The sequence below is a fragment of the Cinclus cinclus genome, chromosome 2 (genome assembly GCF_963662255.1).
Source record: "Cinclus cinclus chromosome 2, bCinCin1.1, whole genome shotgun sequence".
Classification (NCBI taxonomy): domain Eukaryota; kingdom Metazoa; phylum Chordata; class Aves; order Passeriformes; family Cinclidae; genus Cinclus; species Cinclus cinclus.
Genome location: NC_085047.1, coordinates 103,691,165 through 103,716,292, shown reverse-complemented (window position 1 = coordinate 103,716,292; position 25,128 = coordinate 103,691,165). Strand labels below are relative to the sequence as shown.

Sequence of the window (25,128 nt, the reverse complement as noted above, 5' to 3'; positions counted from 1 at the left end):
CACAGGCAAACAGAATCAACTTGGGTAATAAACTCAGTTTCCTCAGTGAATCAGAGGGGGACAATAAGAAATACACACAAATTTTAACAACGCCTCCCCCTGGCCCCCTCTCTTTTCCCCAAGATGAACTTTACTCACAAATTCTTTACCTCCTCCCCACTGCACTGATGGGGGATGGGGAATTGAGACTGTGGTCAGTTCATCCCACGTTATTTCTGCTGCTCCTTCCTCCTCACACTCTGCTCCAGCATGTGGTCTCCCACTATGGGAGACAGTCCTCCATTAACTTCTCCAACATGAGTCCTTCCACGGGCTGCAGTTTTTCATTAATTGCTCCAGCATGGGTCCCCTGCAGAGTCACAAGTTTTTCCAGGAAGCCTGCTCTAGTATGAGCTTCCCATAGGGTCACAGCCTCCTTCAGGTATCCACATGCTCCACCATGGGGCCCTCCAGGGGCTGCAGGTGGATCTCTGCTCCCCTGTGGAGCTTCATGGGCTGCAGGACCACAGCCTGCTACACCATGGTCTTCAGCATGGGCTGCAGGGAATCTCTGCACTGGTATCTGGAGCATCTCCTGCCCCCTCCTTCAGTGACCTTGGTGCCTGCAGAGATGTTTCTCTCACACATTCTCACTCCTCTCTCTTGCTGCAACTGCTGCTGAGCAGCAAGTTTTGGCCCTTCAAAAGTCTCACCCCAGAGGCACTACCACTGTCACAGATGGGCTCAGCCTTGGCCATCCTGGAGCAGATCCATGCTGGAGCCAGCTAGCATTGGCTCTGTTGGACAGGGGAAGCCCTTCCCACACCCCCTCCACTACCAAAGCCTGGCCACAAAACCAATAGAGAGGGTTATTCCATTTTTACAGAGGAATGTTTTGTTTTTTCAGGCCCAACTGGCTACAAGGACCATCAAATGGACTAGGTGGTGTATCAATAGATATATCAAAAGCTCTCATAGCTGTCTGCTCCAGTATTAATTGCACTTTTTTCAACATCTTCAGGAAGACTGAATTGCAAGAGAACACTACTTCTATACTCTGGCCCTTGCACTGGCTACTCTTTAGCCCCAAGTCAAATTTTAAGCCATAATTTTCAACTGTTAAGAAACAATTTTAATATTGTTTCTTTCCTGTCCTGCCATGTACCATCTTGTTGCTTTGGGACCACAAAATGTAACAATGCATAACCTCACAACAGCTAAAACCCACCAGGCCTGGTTCAGGATTGCTTTCTTTCTTTCTGTGCGGTCACACACTGCAAAGCTGACTTATCTCCACCCCATGAAGACAAAACAAGCAGCACCAGTCTCCACCTCAGCTGGTTCCAGCTGACACACAACAACCCCTCAGTTCTCTGGCTGCAGCACAGCCATCATTTCAGCTTCTAGCACAAGCTTCTTCTCCAGAGTCCCTCTGCAAAGCCCAACAAAACCTGTCCCCAGACATAAGTTTACCTCCATTCCAGTGAAGCAAGCTATTTTTACAGTGTATGCTACAAGGAAAAGAACTGCAACACAATGACTCAGTTTCCGAAACATTTAGTGTCCATTTGATATCAAAGGTTGCCACAAATATTTCCACTATTAACATGACAAATGCCATTAAAATTTAGTGCGGTAAAACCATGTTAATTATATCTTATATTGCAACCACAAGATCATCTCTCTTGCCCATACAACCACAGCATTTTAAAACACAGCAGCATGTTAGAATTGCCAGAAACATCATCCCACCAGTTCTGCATTTCTTTCTAAACCTGCACAGTTTTACAGTAAACCAATTTCTATGTATTTCAGAGCTTAAGGATATTAATCTAAATTACAGTACTTAGATTCTCTACACACCAGAAGACTAGTTTATGAGCATGACAAAAGAAATACAACTTCAGAGACTTAGACTTCACTGAGCCATCTGCTGGCTCCTGCCACATTCTTGTACAATTGCACACAACTTGGTGGCATTCCAAACTCAGGATTACCTGAAATATTTTCTGTTGAAAGCTATACCACAGTTCTATTATGTATGAGGTGGCTATGCTCATTTCCCATCTCACTGCATCTATGTCAAACTTTTACACCTTAATGAATGACAAATTTCTGTTTTACACTCTATAGCTGTAGACATTAGCTTAAAAACTATGTATTTCTGCATGAAATACATCTGTTCTGCTTTTCCAATAATTTTTTAGCTGCAATATTCTTGCTGAGTCTTAAAATTATGCTTCTAAACCCCAGACAAAAACACTACCTATTCAGCTGAAATAACGAGAAAAGACAAGCTAGTTAGCAAATCCTAACTTTCATGCAAAATGCCAGTTAAATCATTAAAGGGAGAAAACCAGCTTGAAGTAGATCTTTTGTTAGTTTTGTCTTTTTTTTAACAGAAAATATGCAAATTGCAATAGATATAAAGCAGTCCTTTATAACATCCAAGTATCATACCTGTGTAAAGTATTTTCCATCTTGTTTCAGGACTTTCATTGAGAGGTCAAGAATCAACCGTAGAAATTCCCATGTGGAATCTGCATATGGGGAACAATTGAAAAACAGGACAGCACATTATTAGCTTGTTTATTCATTACATATTCAAGACTTGCAAAGTTAAAAAAATCCTGGATTAAAAAAAATGCAAACCATACACAATGGCAACGATGGCAGAAGTATTGTTTTTCTTCACAGGAATTTTCCTGAAATATCCAATAAATTATGCAGTGAGGAAAATTCACTGGAGCATGAACTCCAAATACTGCAAGACCTACATGAGTTTATATTATTCTGGAATAAGAGATTTAAGAGGGCTAGGCACTTGCTAGCCTTTTCTTAATATTAAAAAAAGAAAACAGATGTCTTTTTCCTCTCAGATTTGCTTTTTAAACGGAAAAAATCAAAGCATTTATGCTGCAGACTATTATGCAGCAGAACAGAAATGTGGAAAATTCTCACAAGTAAATAAATTAGATGATTTACCTTCTTCTGGAGATGTGGAAATTGGAACAGCTGTCAGATCATTAATTACATAATCAAACATTCTCCCTTCTTTGGCATACCTCTTCAGTACAGGAATACAGTCTTCAATCAGAACCTGTAAGAACGAAATATTGCTGCTACTTCTAAAAACACCCTAAAACTGACCAGGTAGAAGGAACAAACATGGATTCACAGAAATTAAGAGGGAAAAGCTACAAAATTAAATTCATGTTTAATTTTAGGCTCCACTTTCAACTTTTTACATCATACAGAAAGGAGGAATTTGGTAGGAATTATGACAATGAAAACACAGGCAATTCAGGACTGAAGTTCCTGGATCTGTGACCACTGTTCTTCCTACCAAATGCTGACAACAGTTAGCAGCTCAACAGGAGTTAAATAAGGTATTTATATATGAAGGGCCACTGACTTCCACAGAGTAGCATGTGACTTCTGTTAATTTTGTGTGTTTTTATTAGCTCATTCCTGTTAGTATCTGCGACATCTAAGGGCCAGTAATGAAAAAAGACACATGTCAGATTATAGCTAGGCTATTTCTAAGTGCCATGAGATGCAGCACAAAGACCTCAGCTGCAGAGATGCATAACATTTGTTGGGTTATTTTAGTATAATAGCAGTGTAACACTACAGGATTTTGCCTGCAAATTAATATTATTTAAATGCTTATTACAAATTCAGGTATTTTCAACAGCATATAAAAACTACAATACACATTTCTTCTATCTTTAACAGTTTAAGGAATGATGTGAAACAACACTCTTACTGCTACCTCCTCTTTATTTCTAAGTTGTAGCAAACATTCTCCTATTTCACATTCCTTAAAAGCTACATATACAATTAATTTTACAAGTCTGAAGATGGAGTTAAAATACTTTCAACATGAACTCCAGCTATTAAAACATGCAAGTATCATACAGAAGGAAAAAAAGCTTCCCAAATTCAACTCAGAAGACTTGTCCCCAAAACTTAGCCATAGCAGTCCTCCAGACTAGGTCTACATGTATTTGAAATATGACTTGCAATGAAAGAAAAACAAAACTTTACCTGGTAGCACTCTCCTTTCAGATTGTCTAGGACATCTCCGCACGTTTTACGCATGTGTTTTTTACACCCGTCAATCACCATTTGGTCAATGTTTGAAGCTTGTCAAGGCATAATACATTCCAGAAATCGAGGTAAGAGTTCCTGCTTCTTCAGAAACAAATCCTCAAATAAATAATTAGATGTGTCTATTGGTATATATACTGCAATAGTCATCCTTATGTACTGGCCTCCAGATTCAATTAGATGATTATGAAGGTCTTATTTTGGTTTTAACTAGTATTTTTGATACCTTAGGCTATCATTACTGTGAAAGCCTGAAATGTGAACTGTAAGACTACTGAAAACTCCATAAAGTTAAACTAGGTTAAGATTTTATTTTTAGTCTTGGCAAATAGATTCCAAAACCTAGGATGATCAACATTTCATATGGCTAACAGTGGTTTATGTTACAAACTATACAAACTACAGAATGTTGAAAACTTGATTTGTATTGGAATTTTTAGAAGAGGTTTGGTCAATTCATCAATACAGTTCATCAAGTCCTGACGTTCCTATCAATTAAGTTTTTTTGCTTCTAGGCACTAGTTTTTTACAGCTTTCTTTAGGAAAACAGATGCACTCAAGAAAGCAGAAGTGCCTAAACTTCAAACTCGACAGACTGTCTCTTGTTATTAGAGAAAGCATCAGTCTGATGACAGAGCTTTCCTTTCCAGCCTTTATTAAACTGCTACTCAGATAGGGTATGGATTGGGAACCTGAAAGCAGCTGGTACATAATGATGCACAAATATGTATTCACTGAAACTCTAAGCTGACAAAAAGATTTCATTTTAGACCCTATCCCCTCATGCAATTTAGAACCTGACAGGTAACTGTGCTCAGTGCTAAAGGTATCAGCAGAAAGCTTGGGTTAATATGAATGATGGGCCATTTGTCAAAGGATATCTCTACCATAGTAACCATCTTTGGCTTCAGTTTGACTATTTCATACAGTATACCTCCATCACCACCTCCTAGGATTAGCACTTCTTTCCCAGTGTAATCTTCCTTTCCACTGCCCATTATGGCTTGAGTATATGCCAGGTCACTTTCTGCCAGATCTGAATGGAAGGATGAGAGAATTTGACATAAATATTAAGTCTTCAGTTGTTCACATTAACTGGTATTAATCCAGAGGTGATACAATACAGACCGAAGCAAGAACATCTCGTCTCTCAGAGACAGTCCAAGTAATGAGATTCTTCTCAGAATCCCACACAGGATACTGAGTTCTGCACATGAGCCCAACAATGGTCACCTCAGCACTGGCAAGTACTGGGTGCCAAGTAAAAAAGTAGCAGAGCAAAATCATTGGTCTTTGTAACTTGATGCTCACACTTCATACTTCAGTGGCTTTATCTTAGACTCATCCTGCAGGAGACAGACCTAGAAATATTTGAAAATTCATTGTGGACTTCACCTAAAAAAAAAGCAACCTAGATCCCTGCACAGAAACAAACATGACCATTAACACCCAGGTGCTAAAGGGCCCTGCAGCTTGCCTGCTGCCAGCATTACCTTCAAATCAGGCTGTAACACTCCCAAGCTGCAACAGCAGATCTGCACTACAAGGGCCAAGCTTTGTGCAAGCAGCACATTGTGGCATATCCTGTCACTGTGCCTGGCAATCACCACCTCACTTATGAGGGCACAGTAACAAAATGAGACAAAGCATTATTTCAAAATCCCATGGAAGGGAAATAAGTAATGGCATACTTCCCTTCCTCCAAGGCACGTTGTCTTAATGTTCAAGCAAAACCCCATCTCTGTATTAAACTCTGTTGAAAATTTCTGGCTAGATGTACTGAATATCCAATTGGATGATTTCTAGTGCATTAGATTAGAAAATACCTTACTAATGAATTCAATAACAGTGCTTTTCAGCTGCCATCTGCACAGAAGCCCTCCTGACAGTTACAGAAAGCTAATTGAATTGTTAGAGGTACTTCCAATGATTTCAAAAAGCTGTATTTCAATTTCTTAATTACCTCGCCATTAAAGATAGGTATTCTATCCCTGGACAGCAATGTCCTTCATTTACCAGAGTCAGTCCTTTACAACATTAGAACTGAGATTTTACAAATCATAGTCCTTTTATTTTATCGTAGTCCTGTGTTTTCCAGCAAGCAGCAGTCTCCAGCTTTAAAGAACAGCAGCCAAATTCTCCTAAGTTTACTTTCAAAAATACAAAGGTCAGCAGGCATAAAGTATCTCCAAAAAATACCTCACATAAAGGTGGGGGTCGCTATTTTGATTAATTTACAAGTTCAAGTTCTATTATTTTGAGGAAGAGTCAGAAGCTGTCCATCAATGAAGCAGCTAAATGATTTGAGATACAGCTGTCCTATACCTCAACAAGCAAGGAATTCCCTCAGAGAATCAAGGCAGCAGTAGAATTATACACACACACACGACAGGTCTCACTTGCTATTTCTTTAGAACTCCACTGTGTTTTGAAGACTTACAAAGTAGCTTGTTTTACTGTCAAAGAAGCTCTCAGAAGGCTGGACTGGCAACAAACAGAAAAAAGCTCATATAGAAGAATGGAGTAGAGAATGCCCTGCTATAAAAGATCATCTTCAATTCTCCTAGGCCACTTTCTGCAGTAAAGATACTAACTCTGGAAAAATAAATCTTATTTTTTCAAACTCTAGATTTTACACTGGTCAGCCTGATTAATATCCTTAATATATAGGAACAGATATGTGTACATGCACAAACATTTACCAGCACCTGAACCACGACTCTTAAGGCATCAATTAAAACTGCTATAGCAAGAAAGAAAACAACACTTCTGACATACTCACACCAGAGATCTTCAAATGAGATTATACTTACTAACATCCCCACTGAGAATAAGAATATTCCCAAATTGTTTGGAATGCAGAATTTTAATATTTTGAAAAGGTGAATCTTCATCATAAACAACTTCATCTATGTCATACTCCACCAGGCGCCCATCAGCTGTGGGCCAGTATCTATCAATGACACCGCCTCTCAAAATGGCTGGCAACCTAGGAAAAAATAAAATGAAAGAATTACAAAAATTTGCAATGTTTATTTCAAAGAAATCCACTTTAACCATACTGTGGATTCACCATAATAAATATTTACAAGAGGCATCTAAGAAAATTTGCCACATTTAACACTTAACAGATATAAGAAATCTACCAGTCATATGTTAAATATACATAACTTGCTGAGACAGATAATATACATAGTTCTTTTTTATGTACAACTTCTACAATGTACCTGTAAAATTCTCTGTATTCTAAGAGATGGAATTTGTATAATGTATGAGCCTCTGTAGAAGAATCAGCTCATGACTAGAAATTAATACAATACAAAAACAGAATGCAGGCAAAAAAAAACATGTCAAAACCTTTTCCCATCTCAGTTTAGTTAAGAATCTCATTTCTTTGAGATTAAGTGGATTTCACTCTGAAGCTATACTGAGACATTTTAATATACAGAGAAACAAAAAAGAACTATTACAGTGTTTCAAACTGAGCTGGGTCAGCCTGCAGTACATAAGCACAACCCTTGATATCACTCAACATTTTACATTACTTTTTAAAAGTGGTTCAAACATCTTCTAAGATTGTTTTGGATTTATTGTTTGTGGGTTTTAGGCTTTTTTAAAGACACCATAAAGATGTTCCTTGGCTCAAACCAGTATTTCACCTGCAAGGACAAACTATTTTTGGAATGACAGCAAACAAACAAAGGTACTGCATTTAAGCAAAATGTGCAGGCACAGAGTTCAGCAGATGTCCCACAAGCGCTACAAAGAATTAAAGGGGCTTTTTTCCAGGAGGCTGTAGCAGAAGACCAGACACAGTCAAGCTTCTTCTCAATTCCCTAATGATTGCCAATCGACATTCCAGAAACACTTGCTACCCCCAAAGCGAGCCGGCAGATGGCAGCGCATGGCAGGAGCAAGAGCATCCCTGCCTTACAACAACAAAAAGGCACGAAAAGCTTCTCCAGCTACATTCATCCTAGTGCAGCCGACATCAAAATGACAACAGAAATTAAAAAGAAAAAAAAAAAAAAAAAGCCCAAACCACACAAACCAGAATCAAGAAAAAAAAAGACATTGAGGAGCATATGACAAGATCTAAGCCAGATACACTGCTCTAGGAGCTCCACCTTCTTCTACACTAAGGTAACCAAAAGATCTAGACCACCCTAGGCAGACGTTGCCTTGATCCGTTTAAGAAATTCCTATCACAGAGATTCCACAAACTCCCTCTATCATTTCAGCATCATGACAGCCTCAGAAAGCTTCTCCTCCATAAGCACAGATGCAAGATAACAATCAATGTTCATACACTGTGCACCTTTCATAAGGCTTTACCAGGTTGATGTGACAAGATAATTACTGTTTTATGTACAACTGTAAAACAAATAATACATAAGTATAATACCACTTTTCAAATAACTACCACTTTACTTGCCTCTCATAACCTCCAGATCTACTTTCTGCCATAGTATTGCTAAACTGTTCTGTAGTTTGCTCCTTAGCTTTACTGAGCCTCGTTGCTTTCACGCTTGCTTTTTACTTTTCTTGACCCATTTTCACTTTTATGTTCCTTCAAGCACCTGCTGCACTTTCCAATATGTGCATGCCTGCAGTAAGTGCTCCCTGGCTTCAAGGTACCAGTCACTGCCAGAGAGCCACAACAAAGACAACAAGAAGCCACATCCAGTATAAAAGTTATTTCAGCGCCAGGCCATGAGCTGCAATTTGAGCCCTTAAATTTGAACACACAGCCTTGAATTTAAATAAACTAAACTGACAAAGGGCCTGCAAAATATCCATCCTTAAGTTTAATTATAAAAATTTGCTATAATGTATATCTACCTTATTGGTAGGTCCCTAAACCACACATGCCCACAGTGAGCACCATGAGGCACAGGAAAGGCAGAGATGTGAGAAAGAGCCACAGGAAACTTTGTCAGGGCAAAATCTCCTCTATGGGCTCGAGCTCCATTTTAGCTCTAATCCTCACCCCTGGTCCCTGTGCCAGAGCTGCTCTATGCCCATCTGCCTAAGTCTTTTGCCAGTCCTTGACACACAGCTCAGAGCTGCCTCAGTACTTACAGCCCAGCCTGGCAATCACAGGGCTGGGTCTGATCCTAGTCACCACCATCAGCTCACCTTCTGCATGAACTGTGGGATGTGACCCATAAGGTACAATTTATGCCCTGGCCTATTCCTCTGCCACCCTTTTCAGAGCAGTCTGCTCCTGCTTCCACATTGCATTTTTCCCTCACTATTTCATGCAATCATCACAAGAAACTAAAAAATCCCCATCCATACCTTCATACTCCATGATATTTATTGCATTACAGCAGAGCATAACTTGCTTATTATCTTTAGTAACTCTGCAGACAAGCCACATAGAGAAGTAGAGGTACTAACTTACCGTTTCACCCTTTTTATGTTACCATGAAACAATTCTTTCATTCTTTCTTCCACTTTGTTTAGAAGCTGCAGCAAACGAGAGGTAGAATTTGTAGATCAGCACTTAATACAAAGTATTTGTTAAATTAGTCTACCTGGAAGTCAATACAACTTCGGACCTGCTATGAAAAGGCTTTGAAATATAACACTAGAAGCCCATGAGTAACCAGCTAGCCTCCTCAGCCTTGTTACTAGCAAGAAAGTGCACATTTCAGCTGCTGTCATCACTGCATTTAGCTGTTCTCCAGGACAACACAGGCAAAGAGGGAACATGAGAAGCCTTTAAAGTTCCATTCCTTCTACAGTAGTGGCCTCTTCATCTGCAATATTCAGAATCTAGAGCCTTCATGCCAGGGAAGATGGAGTTATTTTTTCTCCGTGGGGCAAAAGATCGAGTATGGAGGCTCCCCACCTCTCAGAACAGAGAATACAAAGTCTCACACTAAGACACCAGGTTGCAGACTGAGTATCTCATGTCCTCCCTCACTGCCTTGAGTAGCTGAAGAGACCCAAACCCTAACCAAGACTGTTGTATCTTTACAACTTTTACAAAGAACACAAGGCCCAGTACTTGCTGAAGAGCATGTGCATTCATGCAGTTTACAAGCATGTGCAACTTCAACAGGTGCTACTGTTCCTCATCTGTGATCATCCAGGTTTGAATTGACTGTAATATTTTTAATCTTTTACCACAATAGACTCTGATAGACCTGAAAAAAGGGGCTTCCCATACAGTAAGGTAATCCCAGTAAGATAAGCAACACTCATACCTGATCAACTTCTTCTCTTCCTTTCATGTGATCACTGTAGCTCTGCAGATCCACCAACACCAGCCCATGTGGGTGAATTCTCAAATTGGCAAAACTGCAACAGAGATAGTGATGACTAATTTATTATCAAAAATCAGAGTAAGGAAATCTAAAACAAACTATATTAAAATTCAGAATGAATATCTTTTTCCCCAGCAGCTGTTGGCAGTGCCAGCTCAAGTCTTCCTCTGCAAGTCATGAAGAACAAAGTTAGAACTTGTCTATCACTACACAACTAATAAAGCCAGTAGGAACCAAGGCAGTGAAACAGGGTGTTTAAGCCACAACTATGGTACAATGAGAATACACTGCTTGCTAGTCTATAAGGCCTGCTGGAATAGGGTGTGTTGGTTTGGGCTTTTTAATTGAAAGAAAGCCTTAAGAAAACAGACTTTCCTTCCCCTATATTTTCCTTTTCACTTCTGGGGGTGTGTCTCTTGTTTTGCAGGCAAGGTGGCTGGGGTTGGCTATTTGATTTTTGTTGGGGTTTTTTGTTTGTTTTTTTAATTTTTATAGTAACTATTCAGAGATACTGATCACATTCAAAGCTGAATAAAAACCTAAGTGTGAAATAATAAGCATCCTGGAGCAAACCCCAGCTTTGACTGGCAAAGAAATTGCAGCAGTAAACTGTCATCCATGAATACAGATGCAAAGTCAACAAAACTCCTACTATATATTTACTATAGGAACATTTAAAGACCAAAGAGCTTCACCATGCTAAGTACATTAGGTGAACAAATACTGAGGCTTGGAAAACTTGCAAGGAGGAAAACAAGAGCTAAGGGCAGTGGGGTGGGACACAAGAAAACAGTGTAGCAGAGGCAACATCCTTCACATTCTAGGGAGGAGAGAAGACAAACAGAAAGGCTACAAGGGGATTACATAATGGAAGTGGAGGAGAAAAAGGAAGTGGAAGACAAAAACACACTGGGAAAGAAGAGCAGAAGAGGGGATGAGAACAGGAATGGCTGAACAAAGAACGAAGAGTATTCAGGGATAGAAATGCACTAGCACAACACAGAAACCTCAGATAAAGCTGTATCATTCTCTGAAGGCTCCATTCCTTGCCTGTCTGCACTTATCACACCATTCAGCCCCAAAGGAAAACATGAACAAACTCCTGCTATCACAAAGTTTACGTGACCTTCCATCTCCCCATCACTCCCACCTTTTTTGTCTCTTCCAGAGTTCCTTTTGCAAACTGTCAGCCTCAATAGGAACACCACCTCTCCCATGGTGCTGGGATCTTCAGCCCTCAGCTGCAGTCAGAGATAAAACCCTGACTATTCTGTGTTATCTGAAGATAACTTCTGGTAACCATATAACAGTCCAATTATTAAACTGACTGAAGCAATTCAAGAATAAAAACACCTAGCTGGCTTTGGAACAGCAGTGATCTCTCACATGTTACTACTGTCACCCAGCTCTCTTCAGAGGAGGGGTCTGGGCAGTCAGGCTTTGTTCAAGACTCTGCAGACAGGTCTTGCCCCCAGGAAGAAAAGGCATTTCTATTTACTACACACATGCACACTCAGCCCACAGATTGGAGCAACCCTCCCTCCATCCCAGAGCTTCCCCACTAGGTGTCCCTCTGACACAGGCTTTTAGTTAGGGAACACAAAAGCCTACCAGGATTCTGTTCATGTGAGGGGGTTTGGGCTTTTTTTAAATGAGAGACACAAAAGAACAGAACTTCTAAGATGGAAGCACTGGTCACTCCAGCAGGTTTTGGACACGACCATTCACAGTGAAGAGAGAGAAGTCCATAGGCCCTCAGAGCTGTGGCACTACAGACAGAAATACACATATGCAGTTCATAAGACAGCTCTGATTTGAATCCCTGAAAACTGGCATGGTGTCAAATATTTTCACTGTTAGAAAAAACTTTTTATCAGTTTACTTCTATATTCTGGGAGTTGCTGTTGGCACAAAAAAGCAACAGATTGACTGTTCCATCACTAGAGTTCTTTTAAATTCATTTCCTACAAGCTTCATATAGCTATCATAAGATATGACAGCTGACATCTTCACTTCACCTGTGACTGCATGAGAGCCTCAGTAGGGCACATTCCTGCCCCTGCTTTGAGATGGGAGGTAAGAGAGACAGAGAAGAAAGCTGCTCTGAAAGTCCGGCCACATAGCTACAGATTTGTAAGTGCTATGACAGCATTAGAATACAGAGACAACAGCACTGCAGAAACATCCATTTCATCCAGTTGTCACCTCTAGCAGAATAGCAGGGTCCTGACACCTGGGGTAAGGGGGAAGAGATGAAAGGCAGGCAGCAGGCTGTGTAATAGGACAAATTAAAATTCCAAGTTTCTGGCTGATACCCTCATCTAGCTTATGATAAAAGAAAATCAACTTGAATGAAATTCAAAATTGTCAACAATAATACAGGTCCAGGTTGGTTATACTTGGGTTGTTGGATGAAAACAGACACCTAAAATAAGCTAAAATGCCTGTAAAAATTTAAGTACACAACCAACAGTGTAAGTGTACTCAAAAAAGTGAGCAGTCCACTATTAAGTAGTATTAAGGCAGTAGTGGTAGGCCAAAGCTGAACTCACAGAAGAGTTACTAGCTTCAGTCAGCACACAGCAAAGGCTATGCTGGCTATTGTCACTTGACATTTGTCTGCTTGGCAGAACATATACAAACACAGGTTTTTATCAGCAGCAGCTCCTTTACTATGTGGAAGAGGGTTTTTTAAAACAGTGAGAATAGTTTCCATTGTCTACTATGAAAACACAGGAAAAATCACCTTAGAATCCAAATGAGAGGAAAAATAAAGTTTGCTTCAAAATTAGCCCTTCCTCTCTCATCTGTCTGAAAAATCTAACACCTGTTTTAAAAAACAAGCCACCTGCCACACTTTTGGTGTGTGCTTGCATGTAATTTCATAAAAGGAGCAAGGGGAAAAAAAAGCTCAGTGAGGAAGTATCCTCTTCCTTTCCATCTGGCAAGGAAATCTGCATCTGGAAAGCAGCCCCCACTGTAAGAATGCTCCACTTGTTGCTGCACCTGTATATCTGTCACATCCTCCAAGGCAGCAGTCATGCTTTTTGTGCTTGTATGCAAAACAGGTGTCAGCTACAGACAAAGCTATTGAGTGCTGCATCTTAGCACCTGAACATGAAAAAACATCAGATGTCAACAAATGAAGTAATTGCAAAAGTCAAAAAATAACTTCTGGAAACAGAATTAGGATGTAGGGATCAAAATATTCTAACCCAAAATGTACCACCCTACCTACAAGCTTCACATATTTTAAACCTAACTTTTAACTGTTTAGTCCAAAATAGTGACTTTTCAGTAAAAGCACACTGCTTAATGTGACCCCACAAACCATTCTAGAAATCTAAAAAACACACAGCTCAGAAAAACAAGACTTCTGGAGCCTCAAAACTCAAGAGACAGAGCTCCACTCTGGCACATGCTACTGTTCTCCAAGGAGTGTTTGGGCAAGGGGGCTGGCAAAGCAGACAGGAAAAGAGGAATGCATCCATCCCCACCACTTCAGAAAAGAACTTCAGTGGCTCAAGTGAGCCATTCCCTGCCCCACTCCAGAGCCTTGTGTTGATAACTCCATTAGTAAATCTTCAGCTGAACCCCCCTCAATTAGGTTCTTTGTCAGAACAAATCACAAAGTAAATGGACCAGGTAGAGTTGCCACATATGACTTTTGCTTGCTTAGCTTTGGACAAAAGAGAACATGGATCTGTTGCTTTGGTAATGACAACAGGAAAGCACATCTTAATCCCCAAATCAGCTCCAATTTATTCAACCAGTGCAGCCCTCCATGGGGCTGTTCACATGGGAGCTTTGTCAGAGTTTTGTCAACAGCAGTGCCCACAATTTTACAGACTGCAGCACAGGACACCCTGCAAGCTGTGGGGGTTATCTCGGCAAACTTTGGTGTACAGACTCTGTTTAGCAACATATTACTATCTCATTTCAAATATTTTTCCCAGGAATTAATACCCAGCTTGTTACATCAATTGCACATCTGTCTTGCAATGGCTCAGTCATCTTTGGCTAGCCAAAAACGTTTGTGTGCACATGCTCACAAAACTCTTAGAGCACCCACTCCATCTCTCCTAGGGAACTCATGACAAGTTGAAGCCAGCCATATTACAAGAGCTGCTCATGACATACCTACCCCTCCATCACAATCCTTTTTTCCCCAAGTTTTACTACAAGATGCTGCTGGAAATAAAGTACACTCACTGTTTTGCAGGGAAAGAAGAAAAAGCTGCATGCCCGGGCTGCTTTCTTCCTAGTTGTATCAGGCAATATTTTTATGCTAACTAAAAATGTATATTTTAGGGCACTAAGATAAAATGCAGACAAACTTGCTGGTATTAAAATAAAGTATATTTGTCAGTTGAAGTCCTCCATATGCTCATCAGTTCATTCTTACAATTTGTGAAATGTTTGTTTTGCAAGGTTTTCTTAACTGTCCAGTCTGTTGGGTTTTATGGGTTTACAACCTCAATTGTTTTAAGTTAACTGAAACTACATAAAACAAATACAAACTACACTAGCAGAAATATAATATTTAGGGCTATCTTAAAAACAAAGTACTCAGGCTTCTTCAAAAGCCAAAAAAAACCAAAACTGCTAAGGTCTCAAAAACCACAGAAAGTTCTCTTGCACACACGTTCACTTGACAGTCTAACAACAGCAGTCAAGTCAGAGTTTTTATAACTTAGGTTCTTATAAGAACCTTTCTCAGAAATGCTTCCAGGTGCCAGTTCACTTATCTCCTGGAAACGTTACACAACAGAAGACTGCTTTATAGTAAGTTCCTGGAACATATCAAAAGACAGGCAATTTAACTCTGAAACTGCTCCTTTAGAAGAAGCTGCCACCTTAAGGGGAATGAGCAGATGAACTCGCCAAGGGATAACCCAGCTTGAAAATTCAGATCTCATGTCCCTCTAATACTCAAAAAATGCTCCTGCAAGCAACATGAGGCCATGCAATCAAATATACCCAATCTTTTAATCTTCTAACTTCCTTTTACTTTTAGGTATATTATCTTTTAATTCTTCGGAGTTCGTAGAACCTCGATATTCTCTTTCCACGAGAGTTACATGAAAGCTTAACTCAACAGAGAGGAAGGACAGAATCAGAGTAGAAAATTACCAACTTTGCTATCTTTTCACCAACTCAGAGACAAAAGGTTACCAATTATTCAGAAAAACATAAAAGCACATATAACTAAAGACAGAATAAACAAGGCTGTATGAAAGCAAGATAAAACTAACAGGTTTTTCTAGGCACATCAAGTATAAAAAACAATTTTGAGCAGAAGAAGCCAGTGCCACATTTAAGAAGCCAACTGAAAAACTTCCTAGAGCACTATTGAGAATGATAAACATAGAACTACTCATATCCACTTACTTGATACCTTAGTTTGGGTCTCAAAAACTCCCCACAAGAAAATCCCAAACCAACAAATCAGCAAACAAAACAAATCCAACCAGCAAAAAACAAGAAAACAAGCAACCCCAAACCAGCAACTGCCACAATTATGTCAAGAACAGGTAACCGAATGACTATACAGAAATAAAGTACAATAAAATCATGGTAGTTACTTATAAATAGACCAAATTTATGTATACAGTAATCAACTAACCCTCATACTGTGAAGCAGCATCAGGAAATAAAGTGAATGTAATTTTGTTTATCTGTCTCAGCTTTTGTATCACTAATGACATCAATCACCCTGATCATGCTGGTAATTACTTCAGAAGCTGCTTGAGAATTTGAAGCATATAACAGCAGGTAAATACAGACAGACAAAGCTGTCATTCAAGTGCTAAGGTTAGAATCCAACATATTTAGACATACTTAATGGTCAGGAAAATTACAAATACATTGAACTGACTTGAGCTGTACTGCATCTGGAAGGACTAGAGTTGAGACTAAGGCACCATTCTATGCTGCAAACCAGACTGACCAGTTCAAACTTCTGATATCCAAACTGCAAGATGACAGTCCAGATTAGAAATAGTCTGCTTTATCATAGCTACTTCATATACAAGACTGATAAAAGGATAGCTTGCCCTGTCAACACTACAAGAGGTCCAATAGAGGGAGAAAGAAATATTTTAAGGAAGGCTAATGGAGACATAATCAAAACAAAATCCACTTACCTGCCATTTTTTTTAATATAGGTTACTAAATAACCATGGTCTTCCCAGTTATGAACTGTTTCTGTCATTCCCTGCTCCTGAAAAATGGGCTGTAGAGCTTTAAGAATGGCATTACAATCAGCTGCAAGATTAAGAGAGAAAAAAATAATCAGTGAGGATTTTCCAATCAAGTTACTTCTGCCTTTTTTTTTAGAGGCTGGAATACTTTTTCCTGGCAGCCTGGATTAAATTTTCTTTAAGTACCATTTGAACACTTTCATGTATCTTCTCTTCTGTCCATCCTTATCTCCCCACAAATTTCTCAGTGCATGGTATCCAAACAACTTCCTTTTAAATCTGTTTTCACACCTGAGCAAAAATGGTTATATACTATGGATGTAGTGAGAGTATTTTTACTACAACTACTATTGACCATATACTGTATCACAGCCCACACAAGTCTTTACTCACATAATTAGTTTTTTAAAAAAACACTTCATACATAAACAGCAATACCAAAAAAATAAAACAGAGCACTGACAAGAAACCTCAAAAAAAAATGTTAAGCTGTAATACTGGATAACTACAAAGGCATTAAAGACTAACCTATCCACTCTACCCCTACACAAACATTCTTTTTTCTAACATCCAGGCCAGATCAAGTCCCCAGTTGAAATCTTCATGGTATTATGGAAAACATTTCTCAGAAAAGCACACAGTAATTCACTTGGATATAACTGACATTACTCTGGTACAACCACCTTCAAAAGCAAGCTGATAAGTTGTCCATAAAGGTATTTGTTCAGTCACAATATGCTGTTCAGAAGTCTCAAGTTTGCTGTACAGTTTTGTGGGGGTTTTGTTACCCACAACATAGCTTTAGTAAACAATTTTAGTTTCTTCAAACAGGTGTCTCAAAAACAATTGCAAGTTTTGCCCATTTATTCTGGAGTTGACAAGTTCGGTGAATAGGTGGAAAATGCTCCTAAAAGTACACTTAGCAGAACAGGAACAAAACCAGAAAAACTATCACACCAGTGTCAGTGAGGAGACAAAAAAAAAAAAAAAAAAAAAAAAAAAAAAAAAAAAAAAAAAAAAAAAAAAAAAATCTAGAGGCTGTGCCTGTAGCACAGTTCACAACCAAATGCTTCAGCACAAACACAACCTTCCCTACTGTGAGTTTTTAAGGAGTTATTCCCAAGGTGTTTTGTTTTACCCTGCTCTCAAAATGCATATACCTTGAAAACCAGTAAAGGTAGTTTTGCTGCAGACATAACCAGCAATAATTTCCAAGATAAAGCAGAGTTGTAGAAGCTACAAAGAACTGACCCATACCAAAGGGTATTTTACCAACGGGTACAAGACCCATACCAAATAAATTGAAGTTCAATCATCTCTAACTCCACAGTAGGCTAAGCTAAAAATTTGATTGCTTGAAACTTATGTTTGCCCATCTATAAACCTCAGACTTGAATTAACCCTGAATGTTTCAACCAGACAGACTGAAGTAACTGAGTATTTACTTTTCTTCAAACACCAAGCCAAGAGCAAGCCAATTCCTCAGTAGCCAAGAACATTTAATACAAGTTGGGAGGTTTTGCTTATTGCTCATACTATCTGATCTTGATGCATGTTTGGAGATAGATTTTTTTCACCCGCTACATCTCACTCATTAACTCCATGTTGCAAACTAAAGGAAAATAGAACCAACAAAAGTGAATTCTGTTAGACCACAGCAAATTATTTAACTGCTGGCTCCTTCTAGCCAGGAGCACTAGTCATGAAACACCATAATCTCCTCCCACCATAAAGCTTCTTCCTTCCCCTACCTTCCTGTAAAAATCTGCATCATCTGCAAGGCTGTAGACTTCCTATCCAGTGTCAGTTTCTACCATGGCACAGGCAATAATTAAGGCTCACAGTACACAGCTTGTCTGCCCAGTAACCATGGTTACAGTAGTAATAAGTGGTCAAGCAATCAAACCAACATGTTTTTCAGACATCAAAAGAATAGATAAATGGGGCCATAACTATGAGCCACAGTTCCTAACCTAGCTCTAACCTCTGCAGCCTTGCACCAGGAAGGGAACTTCACAACACTCACTTTGAACCTGCAGCTTCTGGCAGGCATCAGCCCATTTTGGAGAAGGTAAGAGCAGCTGCTCTAATGCCAGTACATTCACAAAAAATTTTTGTCACTTCACACATCTGGTCCCCACTTCTTCAGTAGCATTTGCTTCCTTGCCTAACTCCATTACCTTCTCCATCTTTTTCAAAACAAATGCCCATTTCCATCCTTTACTTCTTAAGTCATACCCACAAAACCACTAAAGAACTCTGTTTACTAATGTATGCCATACCCTCCCAGGGCCAAGAATAAAATGACAAAACACAAGTTGAACTGGTATCCAACCAACTCCCAAAGCACTTCACTTCTGCAGCTCCTGCAAGACAGCAGCAAGATGCTGAACAAAGAACTGAAGCACTCATTCCACATTTAGCCTGTTTTCAACACCTTCAAGGAATCCTGCTAGGTGCATCTTGGCAAACACTGCAGGACAAATCATCGCTGATATTTTTCTGCTCCCTGAACATATCAACCCCTCACATACAGCTCACACCCAGCCACAGAGCCCATTGCTAAGAACCCAGGCACAAGCTTGATTTAGCTCTTCATATGATGATATTAACTTTAAGAAACTAAAACAACAACATGCTTTTTCACCAGGTACCCTTTTAGTTATACCACACAAGATTTGCCTTGGGGGGCTAATTAGTTCTCCCAAGTTGGAGATACCTTTACAAAATGTTTGAGGCATGAGCAGTTGCTTGAAGGCATCAAGAAGTTTCAGTAATCTCAGGATCTCTCACCCCAATCCACTTGTCACCATCTCACTCACTCCAAGCTCAGATATGCTCTTATCAAGTACTGATAAGCAAATAGGACAATGGTGATTAAAACAACAGGAACACCTTTGAATCTACACCTAAATGCTTATTAAATAAATCATGACTTTTGGCTATCCAGGGACAAAAGAAACAAACTCTGGACACCAAGTATAAAATACTGGTTTAGGCATTTGATTATTATTTGCCAGAAGGAATGAAAAAAATGCCCAGAGTTTCAACTTCAGAGAACAGGAACAAAACCCTTTATGTACAGGATTTGAAATACATGTATATTTCAGAAGAGTTAATGCCCAGTTTAGCAGAATGTTCTTGAACCCCAGCACATCTGAAGAGAAAATTTGCAGCAGCTGCAGCTGTTCCTTTGAATTTGAGCAGCAAAGCAGCCAGTACCTGACAGTAATCTGTGAACACAAGAGCACAGTCCGGAGTCACTGTAAGCATCAAGTCTGGCCTCATGCACAGCACTGGCTAGCTCCACCCTCATACTTGAGCTCAGTGTTGGAGTCATCTGCTACTGAGCCAGACTATCTCTAAAAACATTCTGTCTTAAGACTTCTTCATGCCTTATGATTAACAACATTTCTGTATGCTAGGGGAACAAATTAATTCTTATTTGAAAATATGCACCCTGTTTTCAACTTCAAATTTTTCTTACCCTGATTTTCAATAATTTATTCTAACAAGTGAGAATACAGCATAACCAAAACAATAGAACACATCAAAGCACTTATATATGATACTGCATCTGATGAATTTTCCCTTGGTAGCTAAATATTCAATAGAGAAAAGCAAAGAAAAATCAAACTAAATGCTTCATTAAGAATACATTAAAGAGTTAGCATACATTAGGAATCAAGATTCAGAATATGCTAATAGTGAAGAGCAACCTTAACTGCTGGCATATTGTTTCAATTCAGAGTCGTTTAGGTTGTTTCAACATAATAAATCCTTGTGTTTTGCAACTCTGATATCCTTGCACACAGATTCTTACTATCAACTCAAATTCTTCAAAAATCTCACAGGAAAAGGCAATAGAGAGATAGAGTGGGAGGGCACCATATACAAGTGATGAAGGGAACACTTCAGGAGAAGCTGACAAGATTAATTTCTAGGCAGCTGAGGTTCAGGAGCAGTTCAAGAAAAGCAACAGGAGGGGGTGCCTGCAACACAACTGAGCCCACCAGTCAAACTGGTGGCTCCCTCCACCACCACCTCATACTTGAAATACTGTCCTCAGGCTCACAGGTGTACAGGGAATCTCTCATTCACAGACTAATCCAAAGCATTTTCCCAAACCATATTGCAGCTCAATCTTAGCCAGCAAAGTACTGCAGAATTAAGATGTGTGCAGCAGAAATGTTTAGTGAGCAAACTATACAAAAACTTTAAAAGATCCAGAGCCAAGAAGAAGCTTTAAGTTCTCATGTATTTTCCATGTCCTAGATTTCCTTTAGCACTTGAGAAAACAGAAATAAAAAACAGAAAAAGAAAGTCACAAAAGTCACAACAGTTTACAGGAAGTCAACAGCTGCCTCTTCCTCCTAGGTCCCCCTCTCCATTGTACACGAGAGGATAGAGCAGTACTTAATAATTGGCAGATAACTTGTTATCACTTGGTCATCAACTCCTGCACAGCAATCTTTTTCTTAGAACTAGAAAACTTGAGAAATGTGCTTTTGCCCTAGTTAAAAGGATCTGCCTGCATGGTAAATGAGTCAGACAACATAATAACCCCACATCTCACAAGAATGAAAGCACACCCTCCAAGACCCCTGCTTCTATAACTGCCCATTACAAAGCAGGTAACTTTTTCCTGACATGCTAACAGATGCAAAATTAATAACAACTGGCTTTAGGAATATACACCTTCTGGGTATTAAGTTTCAAAGTCTCCCATCAGAACACACACACGAAAAATCCTTTGTTTTGTCCTTGCCAGCTCTGCAGAAGAAGAAAACAGCAAGAAGGAGAAAATGATACTAAAATTACTCCTTTCAATCAATTTGCACCCATGAGGACCATCCTCATTATGTTGACTTAGACACAGAGGTCAACAAATCATGCATGGTGTGAGGCTTAAGGGAACAGCAGGTAGAAATAGTCATCTACTACTCATTCATCCATGAGAAAACAGATAGTCAAGTTTCCTAATGCACTCACTCTATTGCATTATGTATTACACAAGGTTAAGAGTAGAAGGCTGCTTTTTCCAAAGGTTTCCACAGAACACCTCCCACACTCCTATTTTTAAGTACTTCCAGCTATATTTCCATTCACTCTGACATTTACAAATTATTTATTTCTCTATTTTTAATTAAATATATGCTTTTAAAGTACTTTTTTATACCTGGCATCCAATTACAGTTCATAATGATATGGCATCGTACTACCATTAACTTCTTAAATGCCCATCTTCTGGAAATATGCCCAACGCATCACAAAGCAATTCTCTGGTAACTCCAAAAAAACACAAAACAACATAAGCCTTCAGCTGAGCTTTAGTATCAGCAAATGTAATTTCAATTCCTTAACAGCCTTCATTTGTCTCCCAGAAACACACAACTGAAGTTCCACCACCTGGCATACAAGGGCTGTTCACATTTCAAACCTAAGCATCTGTTGAAATACCTGGAGCCCTTCCACACAAAAAAGCTGTAGAAAAGAAAACACTTGATAACAGAACTTCAGCATGTCCAAATAATACCAGCTTTTCTGGTCCTTAAATCTTTCAACACACTAATCACCTATGACCTGACCATCTTCTAGAAAAATATTAAGCATAGTATTGTCTATATACTTTCCTCACCTTTCAAGGATTTTGATATTTAAGAGGCATGGTCAGAGAAATGTATCTGAAATGGGAAATACTGATGTGTCAAAAGCAGTCTTCATTTCTGGCAAGAATTTGGTCTACAGCCTCATACCACAGCCTCACAAAAAACAAAACAAAACAAAACAAAAAAAAAAACCAAAATAAAAAAATCTCCCACACTGTCAGCCTTCACCTTCGCAGGTGACAGTTCCTTCATGTCTGAGCAAGCAGACACTGATAACTTGACATCATGCTGGAGAATCAGGTAATTATATTTTCAGAGTTCCAGTCATAAAGCATTTTCATCTTCAAAACTAGAAAACAATAAAAGAAGGAATGAGTTCATAACAGTCCATACTGCTAAAAATGGAAAGCTATTAATACCTGTATTAACACCTCCTGACAAGCCCCATTTGTGCTCTGACACTCAGCAGGCCAGCTCTCAGTCCAGGCCTGCCAGAACTAGACCAGGGAGACCTGCAGGGCTTAGCTCACAACAGCCCAGACAAAGGCACAGGCTGAGTCCACACCACTCATGGAGACTGCTAAGGAAACAACCAAAACAGACCCATTCCTGAACTGCAGTTGCAAACACACCTTTAGCCAAGGTTTATAACAAAGTTGCAAGCCCCAGAGACATGTGAGTCTTGTTTAATCCTTATTTACATGGTCTTCACATACAGATCATATCTTAGGAGTCAGCAAATTTTGCTCAGTTACCATAAATCAATAAGGTAAGGAGATAAGCCTATCGTCTGCATGTTATCACTGCAATCAGATGTTTCAGCACTTCAGACAATGCTTGACAGAACCAGTCAAATTCAGCTACAAGGATCAGAGATACCATTCCCTCACAAGAAATTCAAATATGTTTTTACAGCTAACTGCAGACAGCTTCAGCCACAAAAGCAAAATCTGTCTCACAGGAAAAAAGAAAGCCCTAGCATCTCTGGTACATCACGCAACAAAAGCACGCACCAGAGAATATCAGATTAAAAGTAGCTCTCCACATAGGTAAGTGCTTAAATCTTTTTATTTACGAGTTTCATCAATATTCTTAGGCTTAAACTAAGACTGAACTTGACATCTTTTTGCTTCTTCATACACAAGATTCACATAGAAGAAACCACAATTTTGACAATTGAGAAAGAGACCACAAATTTTCAAGAAAGATACCAAGTTTTCAATGCCAGTCATCTCTTCCTGCATTCTCTGCTATTTCCACACTTTATCGGACGAACAATGATTCAACATCTAGAACTGCTGATTAACTGCTAGACAAATCAAACCAGCAGCAATTCCAAATTGTCTTTACTACAGCAAGACACAGTTCAAAATACACAAGCAACTGAACTCCTGCAGTGTTTTTCCAGGTAGAAATTAGGGTAGAGATTTCAGAGATGGTAGCAAGAAAGAGCCAATATGACACCCCCACCCCAGCATTTAGTTCTCTTAAACAGTCCTCTTCCCAGGAGATTACCCTTTCAGAAAACCATTTTGTTAATTAGTTCTTAAAGTAAGTAAACTCAACAAACAAGGTTTAAAAAGCTGTAAAACTCAAAACCTTGTCAAGTCTTCTCCCCCTTCAAAAGTTTAGATCAGCACAGCCAAAAATAAGCACATAAAACTTCAGTACTGCTCCATGAAGAACATTAAGACTTCCAATCCAAACAAAGACAGGAATGAAAATATTATGTTAACTGCATTCAGTTCAAGTATTTAACAATTCAATAGCCTAAGTAAAAACTTCAATACCAAAAGTATATTTAGGAAAGTAAGTCAGAACACCTGATAGTTAATATTTTTCTCCCTGCAGTATCAGAAGTTGAACAGTGGACCCAGCTCTGCAGCCAGGAAGAAAGCTACTGACAGAGGATGCTCAGCCCACGAAAGGTCATTCCCTCCTTTCTAGCACCTTAAAAATATTAATTTGAGGAAGACCAGATCATGTGCACATACACATTCACTTAAATTTTCTCTTTAAAATTTGAGCATTGCCCTACCCGCACTCACTCCAACCCCAGCATTTCCAGAGTGTGTAATTCAGCCAAGAGCTCTCTAAGCCCTGTTTTACGTGTCACTGTGCCAGCTTGGGTAATCACTGCTGTCTTCCACCAGCTCACTCATCTGTGCCCTGGCCCTGAGTATTATAGGCACAACTGTTTGTGCCACTGTACCACGAACTATGTACATAATCCCCCCCAGCAACAATCCCAAAGAGCAAACATGGAGACAATCCAAACTGATTTCCAACTAATTTGCCTTTCAAAGCAATTTTCTGAAGCAGAAAGCCCAAATCTCAAGAGTCTCCATATTGTCTCTCCTCCCAGCCTTAGAGAAACTTGAACATTAATCAGTTCAATACTCAACAACCAAGAAAGCCAGGGTTAGTTGACACATTCATGCATGGATGGACAAACTCCTATGTGCAAGCAGATGTACAACATGCAGTAAATCTAAAATCAACTCTGTACAGGTATAAGGCATCAAATACCTAAATAGTTTCATAATAAAGTCCTCAAAGTAAGTAACTTTGAGTTCAAATTCATCTCTTCTGACTAACAAAAAGAACTAAAGCTTTCTATGCCCCAATTAAAGGCCAGAGAGCTGTATCCATTTTTTTAAGTGTTAAAGTAGTCATCTTGTATTTTAGGATAGGGAACACTATGCTGTTTGCCTGCTGAAGTTGTCTGCTTAACTCCAGGGTCACAGATAAGCAAAATACTTCTGTTCAAAGGGCTGAGCTCTAGAGTTGCTAATTTAATCAGCTCTTAGAAGACCATCACAGAAATTCAAGCTATGCTATCCAGCTATCAAAGATTCTCCCCTGCTTTTATTTTTAAATATTATTAATCCAAAAAAACCTAATGAGATGCCTAATTAGAGGAAACTGTTATAAGGACAGGAAAAAGGG

The 25,128-nt window shown here is 39.3% G+C and overlaps 1 protein-coding gene across 1 annotated transcript in view; it reads right to left on the bottom strand.

The window, feature by feature from the left end:
- Positions 1-16,928, bottom strand: part of SMS (spermine synthase) — a 28,081-nt gene extending 11,153 nt beyond the window's left edge. Inside the window, 11 exon segments of the mRNA XM_062515152.1 lie at positions 2,440-2,519; positions 2,965-3,079; positions 4,030-4,119; positions 4,974-5,128; positions 6,906-7,081; positions 9,500-9,564; positions 10,308-10,401; positions 16,514-16,634; positions 16,757-16,767; positions 16,769-16,842; positions 16,845-16,928. Coding sequence (XP_062371136.1) covers positions 2,440-2,519; positions 2,965-3,079; positions 4,030-4,119; positions 4,974-5,128; positions 6,906-7,081; positions 9,500-9,564; positions 10,308-10,401; positions 16,514-16,634; positions 16,757-16,767; positions 16,769-16,842; positions 16,845-16,928 — 1,065 coding nt within the window.
- Positions 16,929-25,128: the final 8,200 nt, after the last annotated feature.